Source organism: Echinops telfairi, unplaced genomic scaffold, assembly GCF_000313985.2.
Source record: "Echinops telfairi isolate 266 unplaced genomic scaffold, ASM31398v2 ScPeMD7_1713;HRSCAF=2227, whole genome shotgun sequence".
Taxonomy (NCBI): Eukaryota; Metazoa; Chordata; class Mammalia; order Afrosoricida; family Tenrecidae; genus Echinops; species Echinops telfairi.
Genome location: NW_022105611.1, coordinates 18,145,830 through 18,165,037, shown reverse-complemented (window position 1 = coordinate 18,165,037; position 19,208 = coordinate 18,145,830). Strand labels below are relative to the sequence as shown.

The following is a 19,208-nucleotide window of genomic DNA, read 5'->3' as shown; positions in this document are numbered from 1 at the left end:
GTCTTCTCTTTGGTGTTAGGCCCTTTGGCTTTTCCCTTCTGAGAGCCCTGCTCAGTTACTGTGGTGGCTCTCATGCTGGCCAGGTGGCCCTGCTGGTCCTTACCCCTGGGTCACCCCTAGTGCCATCCTGCAGTCTTGGCTGCCCCTCCCTGTGGGAAGGCCACACCTCGTCACCCTACTCAGCAGGGACCCAGGCACGTGACTTGTTTCAGGCCTGCAATGTGAGCAGAGGTGATGTTGGCTCTCCCCAACCCCTCTCCCCACCCCCTCACCCCGCCAGGCAGAGGATTTGAGGATCAGCATGTGTTTCTGACACGGAGAGGTGCTCCGTCACCCCAAGTCCCAGGCTGAAGATGCAACCGATGCGGAGGGGAGGGGAGTAGCCAATCCCTAAGGAATCAGAGATGCACTGTGGCTCATCCTGGGTGGGGGTGCAGGGCAGCAGCATGAGCTGGCCTCCCTCCCTCTGTCCCTCCCTCCCTCCCTCTGTCATGGAGAAATGGCCTCAGCCAAATGCTCTCCCGTTGCACACAGGCCTTTGGCACTGCCCAGCCCGCCTCTGCCCAGCCAGTCTAAGTCCACTCTGCTCTGCCCAGCCTCTCTCCCCGCTAAAAAAATGCTGCTTCTAAGTATGACTGGGCTCTGTCTCTCTCTCAACCCGACAGCACTTTCCTGCAGAATTAAAACTCCTTTACAAAGGTACCATCCCTGACAAGGAAGAACTCCGGAAGCAAGGTAAGCAGGAGCTTACTTGTGCTTAGGGACAGTGACCCACGGTTCTCACTTCTGAAAGTATTCACAGATTATTGGGGAGTAAGCCCAGGCTTCCCCTGCTTACTGGAGGATCTGCCCTGTATTCTGTGGCTCAGCTTCCCTCAATGAGGAGAGGGGCTGGCCTTCTCTTTCTCAGAGAACCCAGGAGCCCCCGGGGCTGAGGGGTTTCTGGGGACAGGGGACTTGCAGTGCTAAACTAAGATTCCCAGGCAGATTGAGTTGCTGGGTCACTTTATCCGTAAACGCGTCTTGAGCCGGGGAGGAAAGTCCACTTGAGTGCAAGACAGTAGGACAAAGCAGACACCCCCGCAGGGGCTCTCAGCCCTGTGTCTGCCGTTAGATGCAGGACCCATGAGCCTGGACTAGGCCAGGCTGCTGGGCATGTGGGGTTCTGGCTTCAGCATCTTCAACATTTCTCTCGCTTGCACGAAAGCATCCTGGGATGCAAATGGGGCCAGGTAGTGTTATTAAAGACGAAAGTCCCTGAATCCACTGCCACCTACTTGGACATGTAAACCCTGTACCCACTCTCTATGACAGGAATGGACCACGTGGCACACATCTTGCTTGCTGCAGCTGTGAGAGATGCATCCTGACAGACTGAGACCTGTGGGTGGGTGGGTGGCATTCACCAATGGGATGGATGGGAAAAGACAGGCCATTTTCAAGGGGCTGGGGAGGTAAGGGAGGGTCCGTGGTGATAGGAGCTGAAGATGAGGTGGAGGCTAGATGGACAGGGGTCTCGGTTGTACTGGACTAGTCTGTCAGGGCCCAAAGCACAGCTATTTTCAGACAGAGGCTGGCATAGGGCTCAGGTGAGATTTTTCTGCCACTCTCCTGCCACCCCTGCCCCACCTGAGTTTCTTAAATCAGAAGCTAGTGATCTGAAAATCTGCCGGATTTTAAAAATCTTTGATTTAAAATTAAAAAAAAAAAAAGAACTTTGATTTTAGGTAGCGTTTCCTTTTTACTCCTTTTGAATTTAACAACAGTTTGAGGAAGCTCCCCTGTCTTGGATGCTGCTGAGGAAAGGAAGGTGGTGTGGCTGGCCAGAATGGGTGGAAGCCCCACCCCTGAGCTCTTCCACCCCAGGCCATCCAGGTGATGGGCTCCCACAGGTGGGCCTCACCTTTGAGGTTTCCTTGAAAGGTTCGCTGTAGAGGCTGCGTACCCTTCTGCGATCCATGACCTTATTATCACCAGGCGCGGGCTTATTGGCCTCCCCTTTGAACTGGGCGCTGTAGCTGGTCTCGTGAGACATCTTATCATCCGGGGGCTTGTACTGGGTCTTGGCTTTTATTGCCTTCACAGGCTTGATGTCTGGCCATGCTCGGAACTCATTCCTGCGGATCAAAGAAAGCCTAAGTGAAGCGACCCACCATCTGCCTGGCCGCAGGCTTGCCAGCACAGCGTCCACAGACCCAGCGAGCCTGCATTCCTGCGCGGAACGCTGGGTGGAAGGGTGGCCGCAGATGGAGCGGCAGTCTGTAGTTACGGGTATGGGCCGAGGTTGTAGCAAGAGCAATAGACCTTTGGCGAGAGAATGCAGGTTCCCGCTCTGCACTGTGGGACCATGGGCCAGCAAGCCTCGGATTGGGATCTCACTTCCCAAACTGAGAAAAGTCATCCCATTTGCTCGCGCATGAGTTCGACGCATGCTTCTGAGCACCAATTACTGGTGGACGCATGGTAAAGGGGTGCAAACATCAAGCCAGGATGGCTCTTAGGCATTTCCCAGTTGCCAGTCAGCCCATCCCAGCTCATGGAGACCCATGTGTGCCCAAGTAGAACTGTGCTCCCCAAGGTCTTCAATGGCTGCTTTTGGGGAAAGGAGGTCACCAAGCCTTTCTTCCGCAGCACCTCTGGGTGGATTTGAACCTCTAGCCTGTTGGTTAGCAGCTAAGCATGAACCATTTGCCCGCCCAAGGACCCCTGTATTACACATACTCCTGAGAATAGATTGTGGCCAATCAACAAATGCCAGTTCCCCTCCTGACTCCACAATGAAGAGCCTTTGTGCTCCAGAATCTTTGAGGGGCTTCGGCCTTTTCAAGAGCAGAGGGCGTGTCTTACAGGGTCTAACCAATGTCTAAATGCTTGCAGATCTTAAATAAGCCAGGGGGATTAAACCTAGTCGAGGGATTGCAACAAAGAACAGCCAGGTGATGAGGTCGCCAGGTTTCCTGGTGTGAATGGAGGGCAGAGGGGAGGAGCAGAGGTGGGAGGCTGACAGGACACTGAGCCAGTGAACCAGGGGAGGGGAGGGGAGGGGAGCCTGGAGCAGGGCAGCAGCCATGGGGACAGAGACTGGATCAAAGGGGAATGGCGAGAAAGGGCAGGACTTACAGATAGCTGAGCTGGGTTGCGGGAGGTGAGGCCCAGGGAGGGATCTGGGGACACTGAAAGAGGGCGTGAAGACTCTCCAGGGGAGGGTTGAGACTGTCCCCTTCCGCCCTAGCATCAAGGCAGTGGTTGATCCCTTTCCGCCCCCCGGACACGTTTTTGGCTCTTCACACACGCCTGGGCCTGGCCCTGGTACATTTGGAGCTCCGGCCCCTCTGATCCATTTTTCTTCCCTCCCACCCTGCAGACCTGAAGCCCTACCTGCTAGATGGGCTCCCAACCTTTGGGCTCAGATCAGCCAGGAATCCAACCAATTGTAACCTGGCTCATAATATGTGACGTTAGAAAGCTGTTTTTTTCCCTGCCCTTGCCTGCTCCCAGAATTAGGGCTGAGAGGAGTAGATACTGTCCCTAAGCACTGTTTCTGGGCCATCTCTCTAGGCCGGCCTCTGCTGCATTCTGCTTCTTTGCATCAGGTCTTGCTTGTTATCCACAGGGTGGGGCATTGTGGGGAAAGCTTGGTAACTCCCGACCTTGAACAACTTTGGTACTTCTTCAAGGTGAATCCTGGTCAATGACTCCGGTAAGGTAATTATGGCAGAATGCTAGTATAAAGCCAGACGCCATTAAATTGGAAACTCCTCCTTGAAAGGCTCCATCACACATCCTCCAATAACTGATCATAGGTCATAAAAACAAAATTAGCTGCTACCACTCATCGGTTGCCTCCCATAAGCTGGAATGATGTCTATCTACACATCTGTAGTCGCTAGAATCCTTCTAACGACATCGAGAGGGAGGAGGGTTACCCTTCCTTTTCAAAGGAGGTAATCAAGGCTCAGAGAGGGTAAGTGGCTTACAGAAGGCCACACAGCTGGTGAGCATCAGAGCTAGGTTCTGAACCTAGGTCTCCACAGGGCTCTGGCACCCTGCTGGGGCCACACCGTGCTTGGCCTGCACTCTCGGAGGTGCTTGTGCAAGTGTTCTGGCTGTCTGTCTGCTGTGGAGGGTTTTATATGGCATGGCCTGAATTTGATAACATCAGCTCTTCCAGCCCCCCTGCTCCTCAACCTTGAATCCAGAAGGACACGTTTTCGGGTTGGTCATGCTCAGGAGCTCTTGCCAGGAGTTCATGGTCTTTCATAGCAAGCATTGACGATTGTATAACCCCATCCAATGGGACTGAACCACAAACGGTATGGGAAGGGCAGGGGTATATTGGAGTGAGTAAGATATGTCAATAAAAATATTACATATATTTTTTAAAAAGCACAGCCATCTAGTGAGATGTCAACTAAGTCCACGTGGAAGAAGCACACCAGCCTTGACCCAAGGATTGTACGTAATAAAATCCAAGACCAGAGGAGGGAGCTGTATTAGAATTTTAATTCTGAGCACCCAGTTTGCAGAAGACTATGGATGACAGTGAGAGCTCAAAATCCATTTGGAGGGTCTCCACATGGATCGAGTCTCCAGAATATTCCCCGACTGCTGACCAAAGATGTTGGATCGCCTTGCTATCAGACAGAGTGCACTGGAATATGGGTTAATACAGATGTAGTTAGGTTAAAATTTAACACCTTATCATTTGTTCCTCCTTGACTCATTTTATGTTTTTTCTAGTTTTTATTACTTTTCTTTTTCAATTGTGGTTTTCCCTCTTTTTTATTTTGCTGTTGTTGTTTATGTTTGCGGTTTGTTGGCTGATTTATTGATGTGAACTCCAGGATGGGTGGATCTATGGAGTTGGTAACTGGATTTATAGTTTCCTAGGGTTATGGCAGAGGATGTTAGGGAGAAATGGGGAGCTAATGAAAGGAAGGAAGAAAATGTTGTCAAATGGAATCTGGTGATGTCTTCACAAGCCTTTTTAAATGTTTAAACCATGGAATTGTGTAATATATGAATTTTATGTAAATAAAATTGTTAAAATAATCATAATAAAGATGGTTTCCCTGATTAAAAAAAAAATCTCTTCTTCATATACAGCCAAAGGTGAGAGGGATCATGTTTACCAAACATCAGCTAAGGGTGTGACACCAGGGGCCCACAAGATGAGGAAGTCACACTTCAGCTGTCTGTGATTTAGTGGGCCAGCACCTGGGACGCTAAGAAAAGGCAGAATGAAGCCTAAGGGGCAGAGCTCAGAAGAACAGAAGGGAAACAAGGCTTCTTTCTAAAGAGGGAGGTGGGCACATGGGACCAGAAAAGGTGCACTGAAGGACAAAGCTACAGAGAGGACTGGCTGATGGCACTTCAGGCTGAGGGAACAGCCCCTGTCTTGTCCTAGATGAGCAGACCCTCTTCAACGGGGGCTGCGTCTGTTTTGGTCTGGGCACAGCACAGAGCCATGCACTTGGTTGGTGAATGAACGAGAGTCAAGCATTCTGGTCTGTTTCAGCTATTTCGGAAGGCTGCTCCCGCTTGGGGCTTCTATTGTTGTTAAAGATCACTCCAGCTCTAGAACCCATGGCCTACAAGTCTCTAACTTCTCTGTGGGGAAGCTTTTTCCCTCGCTAAAGAAACAGTTCTTTTAAACATCTCTGGAAGTTCTTCGAGCTGTTATTTGCTATCACTCTCTCGGGGGGCTGGGGGGAAGTTCACAGAGTGAATTGGTTGCCCTCTCAACAATGCACACGTGTCTTGTGACACAGATTGCCGCCCCATGACGTCACAGCACTCTTCCCTCGCCCTCCTTGGCTGTACGGCCTTGTTGGTCCTTCTTCCCTGTCCCTTCCTGCCTTCTGGCTTTCTCTCTCAGTCCACGGCCTTCTGTTTTGCGTGGCTGCTTGTTCTGGGCCACAGGCACCTCCCTGGCCAAGTTATAAACCTGGATGAGTCCACCCGAGGCGATGGCAAGGAGGGTGGAGCTTACTGTGACTGACAGATAAACCCCGGTGTGTCAGTCTGGATACTTTAGAGAAACAAATCCACAGAAACTCATGTATAAAAGAGAGAGTTTTATATAAAGGTTAAGTGCACATCAAGAAAACATACCAACCCAGTGCTGCCCAAGCCCACAAGTCCAACATTAGCCCATTAACCTATATGTCCAACACCAATCCACAAAGTCCTCCTCCATCTCACAAAACATACACAATGCCGACTGCAGGAGGAAAGCTGAGTCAGTGAATGTGTAAGCATCTCAGCACTAGCAGGGATCTCTATACCGGTGCTCTAGCACTCAGGGCTGCAACGGGGTAGGTCCTTGTGGCTTCCCCTCAGGGAAGTGAGTCTTGCCAGCTAAAGCAGGGAACTGGCTAAGGCAACTGCACCCTGATCCAACCATCAGAAAGCAAGAATCCCGAGAACTAGAAAGGCGAGGTTCACCGAGCCATTTTATCCCTCCACCCTTCAATTGACCCCACATGTGTTTATCGGCCAGGTTGGCACAATAAACTAACTCACATGGGTTGAGTTCAGGGGCGGTGTCTGAGGGCCGGAGTCTATGGAGTTCCACCAGTCTCTCTGATCAGTAAGCCTCGCCTCTTTTTAAATGAATTTGACTTTTGTTCCATACTTGTTCCCCACTCTATCCAGGACTTCCTATTGGGACCCCTCTGAGAGGGGTCGGCAGTGCCTCCCCTCCCCCGTATGAACTGCATCTTGGTGATGGGCTGTGCTGCGAGCCACAAGCTCTGCAGCTTGAGTTCCCGTCCACCCTGTGGGCAAGCCTTGGCGCTCTGCTCCCATGAATATCACAGGCTTGGGAACCGCGTGGGGATGTTCTACTCTGTCCTATTTGGATACTATGCGTCAGGATCCACTTGGCACACAACCAGCATGACAGGAGCCCAGAGCCCCTGCTCAAGGACGCTGCCCCAGGAGGGAAAGAGTCTGGGGACCGGAAGGGACACTTGAGAATCAGGAGACAGGTAAACCCCAAACCAAACTCGCGGTGACTGCCAAACTCAATCCTGGCTCACAGCGACCCTACGGACAGGGTAGAACTGCTCCTGTGTAACGACTATGCTGCTGATGGGAGTGGAAAGGCTTCCTGTCCCTCAGCGTGTCTGGTGGTTTCAAACCGCTGACCTTGTGGTTAGCAGCCTGGGACATGGTCCACGGCAGCACCAGGGGGTCCTTGTCCTACCCTAGAGGATGAAGTTAAAACCGAGGTGCCTTGTACTTCCCAGACGTTATGATTTCTCAGGATGACTTGGCCGCGAGCCTTATGCCTTTATCCACACCACTGACAAGCATTCTCATTTAGTGAGCAGTCTCGGTGCGCCAAGCTCTTGAATGCATTATCCTATGTATTCCTCACAGGAAACGTTTGCAACAGGTACGATCACCCACTCTGCCGATGGGAACCCAGACACGCTGCGCTCACCCAGACATATCCTGCAGCTGGGGTTCTGGTCATGCTGCTCCTGGGCCCCGCAAACGGCTGCCCCCACCCTTCCAGCTGCTGAAATGCTACACACTCCTCTGCACCAGGATTCCTCCCTCTGGGAGCCTTTCCTAGCCACAAGGCGGAATTAAGCTTGTCCTTTGCTGACTTTCAGCTCTGTGGCGCTCACTGGTGCCAGCTTGGAGACGCACAGGGACCCTATCAGGACAGGGTAGACCTCCGCTGCCTCTGTGGGTTTCGGAGACTGTAACTTTGTATGGGAATAGGAATCCCCAGCTTTCTTCTGAGGAGCAGCTGGTGGTTTTGAACTGCTGGCCTTGTGGCTAGCAGGTCCAATGCCTCACCACTGTGCCACCAGGGTTCCTGGGCTTAGGCAGGTTTACCCTGTCCTACAGGGTCGCTGTGAGTCAGAATTCACTCGATGAGAGTGAGCTGAGTGAGAGCTCACAGCCGGGCCACCTGTATAGAGGGTTTTCCTCCCTGTACCTGTGCAACCCTGGCCCTGCCCACGACGGATGTGCAGGGTGCAGCCCTGACCTCACCCACAGGATAGGCCATGCAGAAGCTCCTGGGCTACCCGAGCCGAGGAGAGGGCACAACGGTGTGACACAGGTCTCTCATGGGGTCCATATCATTTCCCACAGATTGTCCACAAATTATTTAAACAAAATTTTTCCAGACGAGGCAGACCCTTCATTCTCCAAGCCCTTGAATGTGGGCTGGGCTTACGGACCCACTTCCAATAAACAGAAGCGGATGGAAATGATAGTGCCTAGCTTCTGAGCCGGGGCCACAAAGGGCACAAAGCTTGCTCCTAGTTCTCTCCTGGTCACATGCTCCGGGTATGGCCAGCTTCCACATCATGGGGACACTCAAGCCGCCCGATGGGGAGTTGTGTTCAAGGAGCTGAGGCCTTCTGCCTACAGCCCTGTGAGCCAGCCAGCCTAGCACTGGGTCCTCCCCTCCAGGCATGCCTTCAGATGAGCTCGTGAGAAACGCCGAGCCAAAGCCATGCAGCAGAACCATTCTGGATTCCTGGCCCCGAGAAACTGCACAAGGTCACGCGTGTACGCAGTTCTGAGCAGCCAAGTTTGGGGTCATTTGTTACACAGCAATAGATGCTATCAAACTCTGAGCAGAAGGCATGCTTCCCTATGGAGCCCTGGCGATATAGTGGTTATGCACTGGGCTGCGATGTGCATGGTTGGCAGTTCAAAGCCGCCATCAGCTCCTTGGGAGAGAGACTGGGCTTTCTACTCCCATCAACAGTGAGGGGCTTGGTAACCCACAGGGGTTGCTATGAGTCAGCACTGACTGACGGCAGTGAGGGTTTTTTTCTTCTTTTTTCTGCAAAGGAAATGGCTTTGGAAACCTCTCCCTTCATTTCAGCAAGGCAGAAGAAATGGGATTGAGCAGGGCAGAGCAAGTTCAAGGTCACAGCAGAGCTACCACATCCAGTAAACGCAGAGAAGCTATGAGACACTGAGAGTGGACAAGATGTCCCTGCCTTGGGGTAGAGTCATAGGCAACCCCCCCGCCTCCCCCCCCAAACCAAATTAAACTCATTGCCATTGAGTAGATGCTGATTCATCGCAGCCTTAGAGGACAGGGTAGAACTGGCCAGGTGAGTTTTCTAGGATGTCCTATGCAGAAAGCCCTGTGTTCTCCACCCCATAGTTCTCCCTTGGAGCGGCTGCTGGTTTCCAACGGCCAGTCTTGCAGATCCTTGCCCATCGAGTAACCACTACACCACTAGGGCTCCCCTGGGGTCACAGACAGCAATAAAGAAATGCAGCCCCTCCTGTAAGACACCACACAGGGGAACACAGGGACGTGGCCGGCAAAGGTTGACAAGGTGGGGAAAAGCTCAGAATGGGGCCAGAGCAGTGACGACCCGAACGTCAGTGGACACGCTTATTTACTTATTTCTGGGAGGCATTTGTTTATGTCCTGGCTTTGGTGCTTGTTATTGTTGTTACTGAGACTACGCACAACAGAATGGGCATGGCTTCACTACTTTCTACACATACGATTTGGGGTCACTGGTCACATTCCTCAGGGGCTGCAACCGTTCTCATTTTCCTTTTCTGAATGGTTCCACCCTCATTAGCATCAGCTCCCTGGCCCCTCAGTTCCTCATGGGACCATCTGAGATGCACTTGTCCCTGTGTGCCTATGTGGATCATCCTTTAAGAGAGCCCCTGCTTAAGGCAGACAATCTTTAACAATTAGGCTCAACTCTCATTTGGCTTAAAGAAGACTTTTGGTTTAAGGTTTATTTATCTATTATTATTACTATTATTATTTGGTTTAAGGTTTAAAGATGATGTCAGGGCAATAGTTCTGGGAGTTCGTACAGCTTCAATGGCTCGAGGGTCTGGATTCCAGGAGAGAAACAAACACCCGTCAAGTTGTCTTTGAAGGATCCACACAAGCCTCCCTGCACACAGTGAACCAACGTGATGTGAACCAAGGTCTCAAAGCAGCCCTTTGGTGGGAGAGGACCTGGGCATTCCTATCGGAAAGGCAAAGCCTGTAAGATATAACTGTTGAAGGGGAGTATGTATTTTCATTACAAAAGTGCTTAATCAAGACAAAAATATTGACTCTCCTCCAGGCAGAGAGTTAGAAAAACAAGGGTACAGCAGACAAGGCCTCCACCAACCGTGTGGTCAGGTGGGGGGATTACCTATAATACGTGCGTATATAGGCACATTTTAAAAATGCGTTTTTTGTGGTAAAAGTAGGTGCGTTGGCTGATACTTGGGTTGGCTTATACCCGAATATAAACAACTAAGGAGCCTATCAAATGTCTGTCTGACTACCGTTATATTCCTGAACTGGGGAGACATCCTCTGATGACGGCAGCCGTCGTTCTGGTGCCCAGAGTGGGCGAGATCCAACCAGAAGCTCCCAATGCCAGCTTATTTCTGAGAGCATTTCACATTAGGCTTGAACAAAGTAGCATTCAACGAATGCCTGATTAATTGAATCTCCAATCCTGAGTATCCACTACAAACAGCTGTTGGCTTTTTCAGGCCTTGTCCCAGTTAAGCACATTTTGTTGCCGCCTTTCAGGGGGAGCGTCAGAGAGCCATTACAACTGGAGGGATGGAGACACAGAGGCAAGCGTTGGGTGATTGATGGAGCCAGGCCCCAGGAGGGAGGAGGGGGAGGCACCAGGCACAGGGGCAAAGGGTTGGCCTTTGGAAAGAAAGCGCTGTAAAGAAGACAACGGGAGCTGTTCTTTCCTTTCGGATCGGAAAAGCTCGGTCCGGGCACACGAACAAGGAACTGGAACCATACAAGGAACACCGTCTGCTGCAGGAAGAACAGCCCACGAGCCATCACACCAAGCACGACTTGGAAAAAAAGGGGAGACTTCACATCACGCACACCAGGATCATTTAAAAGGCCCATTGCCTTGCCCTTAACCCTCAGGTTCATTTGCTAGGAGCCCGGAAAATGACAATCAGACGGGAGATAAATTTCTCTCCCCATCCTCTCGGCAGCAAGATTTTCAGCAACATCTCTCGAACGCTTTGTGAAGCAAGAAGATGCCTTTGTGGAGTCTAAACAGCCTAGAATCTTCCTTGCCATTTTCATAGGTAATTTACGCTGTCATGGAAACTTAGTAAGGCTCTGTGCAAAGATCTCGCCCACATTTGTTGGGTTTAGATGCTCCCGAGGGAGGGAAGCAGGCTCCTTCAGGAATTCTGACCCTGGCAGCCAGCACATGCTGCCTGCAGGTCACCCCATCAGGAGGTGGGTACGGGAAGTGTCGCCTGTGGTCTGACAAGAGAACAAAATCCCAGAACCGAGAGGGTCCCAGGTGGCTCACAGGGGCGTCTCTCTCTCTCTCTCTCTCTCTCTCCCTTTTCAAGGGGTGTGGGAGGTGGCTTCCTTCTGCCCAGAACTGACTGGTCTGGGAGAGGGGCTTTGCCATCCGTGCAGGTACATGTCTCCGCGTCTTCGGGGTGACAGGAGGCAAGGGGACATGTATAGAGGACTGACTCTGCACTCCTTTGGGCCCAGGAACAACCTGCACAGCACCCATGGTGGGTCTCTCACACGCTTGGGTAAAACTGTCAGTGTGCAGAGAAGAGAGAAAGGTTTGGACCCAGATCTCACGCGGATACAAAAGGAGTGGGACGGGATTCCCTCTCCCCATCTCTGGAGAGATGGGCTGTCGGTAGGTAGCCATTTGGCAGCCCTGAGCATCGGGGCTCAGGTCCCCCTCATTAGCTAAACGGCTCATCTGCAGGTAATTGTTGTGAGTCTGGTCATGGGCTGCGCGTGGCTCCCAGGGCACCCGGGAACGACAGCCTCACAAAGACCGCCCACGGGTGCAAGGCAGTTACAGATGCAGCGGCTCAAACCAGGACTCAATCAAATTCTACATGAATGCATTTAGATCGCAACGTTTACCAGGCACCAGGCAACCGGGCTCAGTGAAGAAGGGGGCCGGCGAAAGGAAAAAGGACGGATGGACTGACACAGCGGCTGCAGCAACGGCTCAAACCTCAGGGCGGTTGTGAGGGTGGCGGTTGTGAGGGTGACGCAGGACCCGGCTGCTGTGTCTCCTTCGGTTGTACCCAGGGTCATTATGAGTGCACACGGATGCGTCCCTCCCTCCCTGTCTGCCCCCTCCCCCTCCGGCTGATAGCTCTAGGGCAGGGCGCTGCTTCTCTCTTCTCTCCTGACCGCTGACCATCTCTGTGGAGCTGACGCCTTCTAGACGCACGTGGCTCCATCCGCTGGGTGGATCTTCAAGTCCCTATTTGCAATAATAACGGAGCCATTCCCTTGCTGACTGCATTACCCTCGATGGGCAGCACCTGGCTCCCTGTTTGCATAGCACCTGAAGTTTACTGTCCACAGACACGGGCTTCTTCCTTGAGGAAAGTGACCCGTTTCTCCAAAGAGCCAGGGCAAGGCCAGCAACTCCTCAGGGCTTCCTGGGAACATCTCCTGGACGGCTTCTGTGGTTTTCTGCCCTCACAGAACCAAGACAGAAGGCAAAAAACTCAGCTCACCCCATGGACCACCATCACCAGGATCGAGGATCGGACCCTTCAACATGAGAGTGGAAAATTCTCTAGAAATCGGTCTCTACAAACTCGGCGCAATGCTTATAATCCCAGCAGGGCTTTTGGTTGATCTCGACAGGTTGATCCAACGATTTCTACGCAAACAGAAAAGACCTAGAATTTCCCAGACAATTTTCTCTAAGAGGAATAAAGTCTGAGGGTTTACACTAGCCGACTTCAAAACTTACGCCAAAGAAAGTCCTGGTCAAGAGGGTGGGGCAGGGGCGATGCCGAACACAATTTACCATTTCATGCACTCCAGAAGTCTGGGAACCACGGAGGACGCTGAAGCTCTGAAACAATTGCTGAGAGCATCTTTAGACCTGAACCCCCAAATATCCCGGAGTCTTTAAACACTATTGTTGCTGTGAGGTACCATGGAGACAGAGTTAGAGTTAGAGCGACCCTGTGCACAATGGAGCAAAACACACCCGTGCCACACTCACGAGTGTCCTCGGGTTCAAGCCCAAGTCTCACCATCTCTGCCAGCATTCTGGCTGTGCCTCTTCCCAAATAGATGTGCTTGTCCCTCTGGCTGTCCGTGGTACTTTGAAGAACCAATCCTTGAGCTTAATTAATCAAGAATGTCTCACCTGAGGAGTGTGCTGGTTTAAAGACCCCTCTCTGTGGGAGCAAACCGACAAAAGCCACGCAAAAGACTAGAAGGGCATTTAGGGGCCGTGAGTTTATGTTAATGTTCACGGGAGAAACACTTCAGGAAAAGAGAATCATTGCACAGCGTGAAGAATGTAATCGATGCCACTGAATTGTACGTGAGGGAGTTGTTGGGTTTGGTTTGTGTCTAGCTGTGTATATTTTCAACAACCATGACAACGTCTTATAAAGCTACAGGCATGAAGTGTGTTCATGACCTAAGGACAGACACACAGATATATGACCAGAATCTAGAATTCAACTGAAGCTTCCTCATAGAGCAGATGATGAAAATTTCAGGAACTTGATAGGTTGCATGTTAAACGATTGGTGGCTTGAAACCGGCCATGTGGGAGTGGTCCCCTCATGGAGACGGGCGACACTCTAAATCCCGACCCTCCCTCTCCCCAGAGGGCCACATGTTACACATTGATCATCACACCGCTGCTTACATATATGCTGGACTTATGTTTGACAAAGTGCTCAGGCCTTTCAGTGAGGAGGAAAGGATTGTTTTCTCAGTAGTATGGGGGAAACTGGATATTTAAATGAAAAGGAAATGAATTCAAATATTACACCGCACACACAAAATTAAAAATGGACCACACCCTTAAACATAAAGTCTAAAGCTATAAAACTTCTAGAAGAGAACACATAGGAAAACATATTTATGATACTGGGGTGGGAAAGGATTTCTAGATATGATGCAAAAAGCAAAAACAATAAGGGGAAAGAAAAGATTAATTAAGTTCATCAAAATGAAACCTTTTAGTCTTCAATGAGTCCATTTAAGACAAGGAAAGACAAGCCACAGTCTAAGAGAAAAATCTGTCAAACATATATTGATAAAGCATTTGTATCCAGATTATAAAGATTTCTGAAAACTCAATAAGAAGGCAAACAACCGAATTTAAAAATAGAAAAAAAATATTTGAATGAACATTTTAGCAAAGAAAGTATACAAATGGCAAGTAAGAAGAAGCTCATTGTCATGAGCTATTGAAAACAAAACGAAGCTTGTCATGGAGTCAATTCCAACCCAATACAACCCTATAGAGCAGAGCCGTAGCGTATATATCTATAGAGTAGAGTATATATCGAGGTCTCTAGAGTAGAACTGTCTCATAGGGTTTTCAGGGCTGTAATCTTTACAGAAGCCAACTGCCACAGAACAGCTGGGGCTTCACACAGCTGCCCTTTCAGTTAGCCGTCAAGCACTTAACCACTGAGCCACTGGGGCTCATTTCTTAGTCATTAGGAAACTACAGATTAAACCACAGTGATACCACTATACCACTGTACACCAACTAACCCCCAAACCAAACCTATTGCCATCAAGCTGATAATGCACTCCGAAAACCCCACTGCCATTGAATTGATGCTGATTCACAGTGACCCTATAGGACAGGGCAGAACGGCCTCTGTGGGTTTCCGAGACGGTAACTCTTTACAAGAGTAGAAAACCTCATCTTTCTCTCTCAAGGCCACTGGTAGTTTCGAACTGCTGACCCTGTGGTTGGCAACCCAACACATCACCTCTACACTACCAACATTCCCTGGTTCTCCATTAGAATGGCTAAAACATAAGCTGGCTCAAGTAGAAAGAAAATGTTTTGAGAATGATGAGGGCACCAAATGTACAAATGTGCTTGACACAATGGATGCATGTATGGATTATGATGAGACTTGTACAAGCACCCAATAAAATTATTTTTTTTAAAAAGAGTGGCCAAAATACAGAACACTGATAACACTATTTGAAAAAGTATGGAACAACGAGATCTATTCGACATGGCTGATGGGAATGTAAACTGGGACAGCCACATTGGAAAATAAGTTGTTTTTAAGTTAAACATACACTTACCATATGACCCAGAAATTCCAATCCTAGGTACCAAGGAGAAATTAAAACATATCTCTAAAATTTGTAAATGGATGTTAATAAACAGCATGATTCATAGTAGCCAAATATGACTCAAATGTCCATCAGTGGGTGAATAAATGGATATAAAATCATATCCTAGTCAACAATAACAACAAGAACTAAGGTGGACGCATCGCAAAAAGAGGAAGAAGAAGAACAGAAGATGGCATGCTAAATGCTGCTTCACACGACATGTCAAGAAAAGGCAAGCTCTAGAGGCGGCAAGACCGGAGCGTGGTACTGCTGCTCTTCTGTGCTGAGCGACGAGCACTTCAAACTAGGTGGTGCCCAGCTGCCACCGCCAACTGCCCTGAAAAGGGGGTCTCATGAGAAGGCTCTGGATGGACTGGGAGGAACATGTGGAACACAACTCAAAATCATAAAATAAAACACACACACAAATCCCTAGGCTTACTGGTCAGATAGCGAGTGGTGCAACTCCCGAGACCACGGCCCCAAACCAAGCCACCTCTCAGGGCTGAAATGGATGGAATTTACCTCCTGGGCTCACATTCCATCATAACCCTGGACAGGTCGCCAGGGGAACAAGGCCGACTCAGGAGGTACACACACCTTAGAAACATCACCCCTTTGGGATCCAAAGGGCAGTGTTGACGCAAGGACAAAGTTCAAAAGGGTTAGAAATGGGGGCCGGGAAACAGGAAGCACGGGGAGGAAGAGGCGGTTACGTGTGGGGCCTGCAGCAGTGCCATGAAAGACAATGTGCAGGAATTCCTGAATGGAAAATGGATCCGCTCTGTCAGCCTCCCCCCAATTCGCAATAAAGGTTTGCCAAGAAATGGGCTCCTCAGGCGTCAAAAGAAGACCTTGGCACCCTTACAGAATCAGGTACCTTCTAAGAGAGGTGCCGCACTTTCAAAATGTCGTGCAGAAAGTTTCCCCCTCTTCTTTCAGCGCATGCTTGAGCCCTACTGAAACGGTGTTTGTCATCCGTCATCTTGTGCTTATAAAGAGCCACCCATTTATTTTTCCTTCATTGAGCTTTCTCTCACCAAACCACTAATGAGATAATTATCAACAGAATAATTACTGTATAATTACCAGAGGAGCGGGGAGGAAAGCATGGAGCAACGTGAGCAACCCAGACTCTGTGCGGTTCTGCCAGGGATCTGACGCGAAGCTTCTCTGTGGAAGTCAGTGCATGGGAAGCTTATCTGTCTATAAAATGCAGACACAGCACCAGGGTGTTGTAAAAGTAATTCGTGGGGAAGTAAAGGAGTGTGGACCCCTTTAAATCGCCCTGGGGATTAGGCAAGAAGCCTCTCTAATCAGACAGGACCAGGCTGGACTCGTCACCCATGCATTACACCACATGAAACCTGTTGCCCTTGGGCCAATTCCAACTCCCAGTGACCCTGCCCCGCTGGGTGCCAAGCCTGTGCACATGTTGGGATAAGGAGCCCTGGTGACTTACGTGCTGTCATCTGAAAAGTCAGCAGTTCAAAACCACCAGACACTCCAAGGGAGAAAGATGGGGCATTCTACTCCCATGGAGAGTTGCAGCCTCAGAATCCCACAGAGCAGTTCCACGCTGCCCTCCAGGGGTGCCAGGAGCCAGGAGTGACTGGATGGCAGGGAGTGTGAGGCTTCTGAGTGGTACATATCGAACCTCGTCTATACGTGCAGGACACCGTGTGCAAACGGCACAGTGTAGCTGAGGCTCACTTTATGTGGCAGCTACATAATCGCCTGTCAACGTGAGTAAAAGGGTGGCGTCTAGCCTGTCAATCAGTGTATAGCCAATGAGGCTTCTGTGCGGGCAAGGCCTTCTCCTGAGCATTCTGGGAACTTCTGTCTTCCTCCCTGGATGCGAGACACACTCTGCTTGACATTCCTGCGGACAAGCCACATGGAACTACGCTGATGGAGCCAGAGCCCTGGAGCTGGAGGACCCACATGGGGACCCATGCCAGCGCTGAAATGCTTCCACCACCACTGGATCCACAAGACTTTCCACCCACTGGCCTGTGATCTTCCTGCGTTCTGTGTCACTGCATGTGCTGCGTGAGTCTGAAGAAGAATTTATAGACTGGCATCAGACATATGGGCTAATATTGGACTTATGGACTTACCTGGAGTGGGCTGGGATGTTTTCTCCATATACAATTGCTCATTTATAAAAGTCTTTCTTATACACATATTAGTGTCTCTGGATTTGTTTCTCTAGTCACCCAGACTAACACACTACTTAAGTAAAATGGGAAACACACACCTCCCAAATCTGTTCTAAGGATTGAAAACACCATCCCCGAGGTAAAGCATGTAGCAACTGGTGCTTATGAAATGTTAATCTTCTTAACCCCCATTTAATTTCCACTTGCTTGTTCATCAGTAAGGTGCTCTGTCAGGTAAGTGTTGGACAGCTACCTGTAAGGTCAGTGTTTCAAACCCGACAGCCACTCTGAGGGGGAAGGATGAGGCGATCTAGTCCCCATAGGGTCCCTGTGAATCCAAACACATCCCATGGCAGTGGCTTTGTTATGTTTGGAGTTCATACAGTACCTGCTCGATGAAAGGCCAACTGGATAAAGCCCAAGGACTTAACCATTCTTCAGGAATTTTTCTTCCCTTGAAAGTGCCCAAGTCACGTTTGGTTACTTATCAGAATTGAGAATGGAAAGCCCTGAGGACAAACGTGGAGATTGGAAATGCAGCTGCAGCAGAAGGCGTGCTGTGTGTGATTCCAGCATGCTCACAAGCTGAGCCCTTGGTGACTTGACTTCGCCCCTTCCTGACAGGTACAGCAACATTTGCAACACCTTAGGAGCTGCGCGAGGCGGGGCTTTGGGAGCAGTATCCTTATTGTTGTCCCAGCATCATTCCTAGGGCTAGCTCAGCTGATGCTACCTGGGGCAGGCAACCCAAACATTTCTGGTTGAAGGAGCTGACTTGCACGAGACACTGAAGCATGGTAAAGGCCTACTTACATGCAAACCCCTTGACAGGGGTAGTGTTTTGCCCGATAGACTCTGGAACGTTCCAGGCATTGTTTTCTTTGGGCTGGCATCCAGTGTCAGTGTGGTTAACAATCACCCAGGGAGGACAAGACAGGTTTGTTCAAATGAAGACTGGGCCCGCCTGGCTATTCTGCTTCCGGTCTAGAGAGTTGCATTTTAGGCCAGCATCCAGGGGTATGCACATGGAAAGAAATGTATTTCACGCATGAATGAAGCCTCCAGGGAATCCCTCTGACCAGAGAGCAGGGATGAGAGTCCCCTTGCTATCACGCGGAATGCATGTGGCAGATGGATTTAGGCTACAGTGTAACACCTGGCCATTTGATCGCCCTTTCAATCCATTTTAAAGTTGTTCTCGTGTTTTATAGCTTCTGCTTCCTCTTTGATTGAGGATTTTCTCTAGTTTGTTTTGTTACTGTTGCTAGCTTTTCTGCTTTTGTATGTTTCTATTACCTGAAGTCCAGGATGCGTGACTCTGCAAACAGGAACCGGATTCGTGATTTCTTAGGGGCATGGCGAGAGAGGTTGGAGCAAATGGGGAGCTAATTACAATGAATCCAAGAAAGAAGACATTTTCCCCTAAAATGTGTTGAGGTAATGATTATACAATTCTTCTAGGTGTGATTAAATGATTGAATTGTGTGATAGGTGGATGATAGCCCAATAAAGCGGTTTACAAATAAGAGAAAGAAATGCATTTTACTTGATCTGCACAACCACAGTGGACAGGCATCGAATCGACAGCGTTGTGGGGGCGTGGGTACGAGGTTTGCTGAGGCGCCTTGGTGGTGCAGTGGGTTAGGCACTAGGATGCCACAGAGCCAGCAGTTCAAAGCCACCAGCTGTTCCTTGGGAGAAAGATGAAGTGCTGTACTCCTGTAAAGTCTCAGAAACCCACAGGGGCAGTTCCACTCTGTCCTGTAGGGCCACCTCTCCCCGCCTGTCCTGCTGAAGGCCAAGCCTTTGTGAATCCTTCTCCAGAACAAAGAAACCACTGGCATCGAGCCGATTCTGACCCATAGCCACCCTACGTGTGTGGTCCTGAGGCTGTAAGTCTTTACAGGGACAGACGGGTTCAGCTCTCTTCCTCA

The 19,208-nt window shown here is 50.0% G+C and overlaps 1 protein-coding gene across 2 annotated transcripts in view; it reads right to left on the bottom strand.

Moving 5' to 3' along the window:
• MAP6 (microtubule associated protein 6) overlaps window positions 1-19,208 on the bottom strand; it is a 63,727-nt gene that overhangs the window by 15,876 nt on the left and 28,643 nt on the right. For both annotated transcript variants that reach the window (XM_045293156.1, XM_004708834.3), the window contains exon 2: window positions 1,904-2,117. In XM_045293156.1, the coding sequence (XP_045149091.1) occupies window positions 1,904-2,117 (214 nt within the window). The remainder of the gene's footprint in view (window positions 1-1,903; window positions 2,118-19,208) is intronic.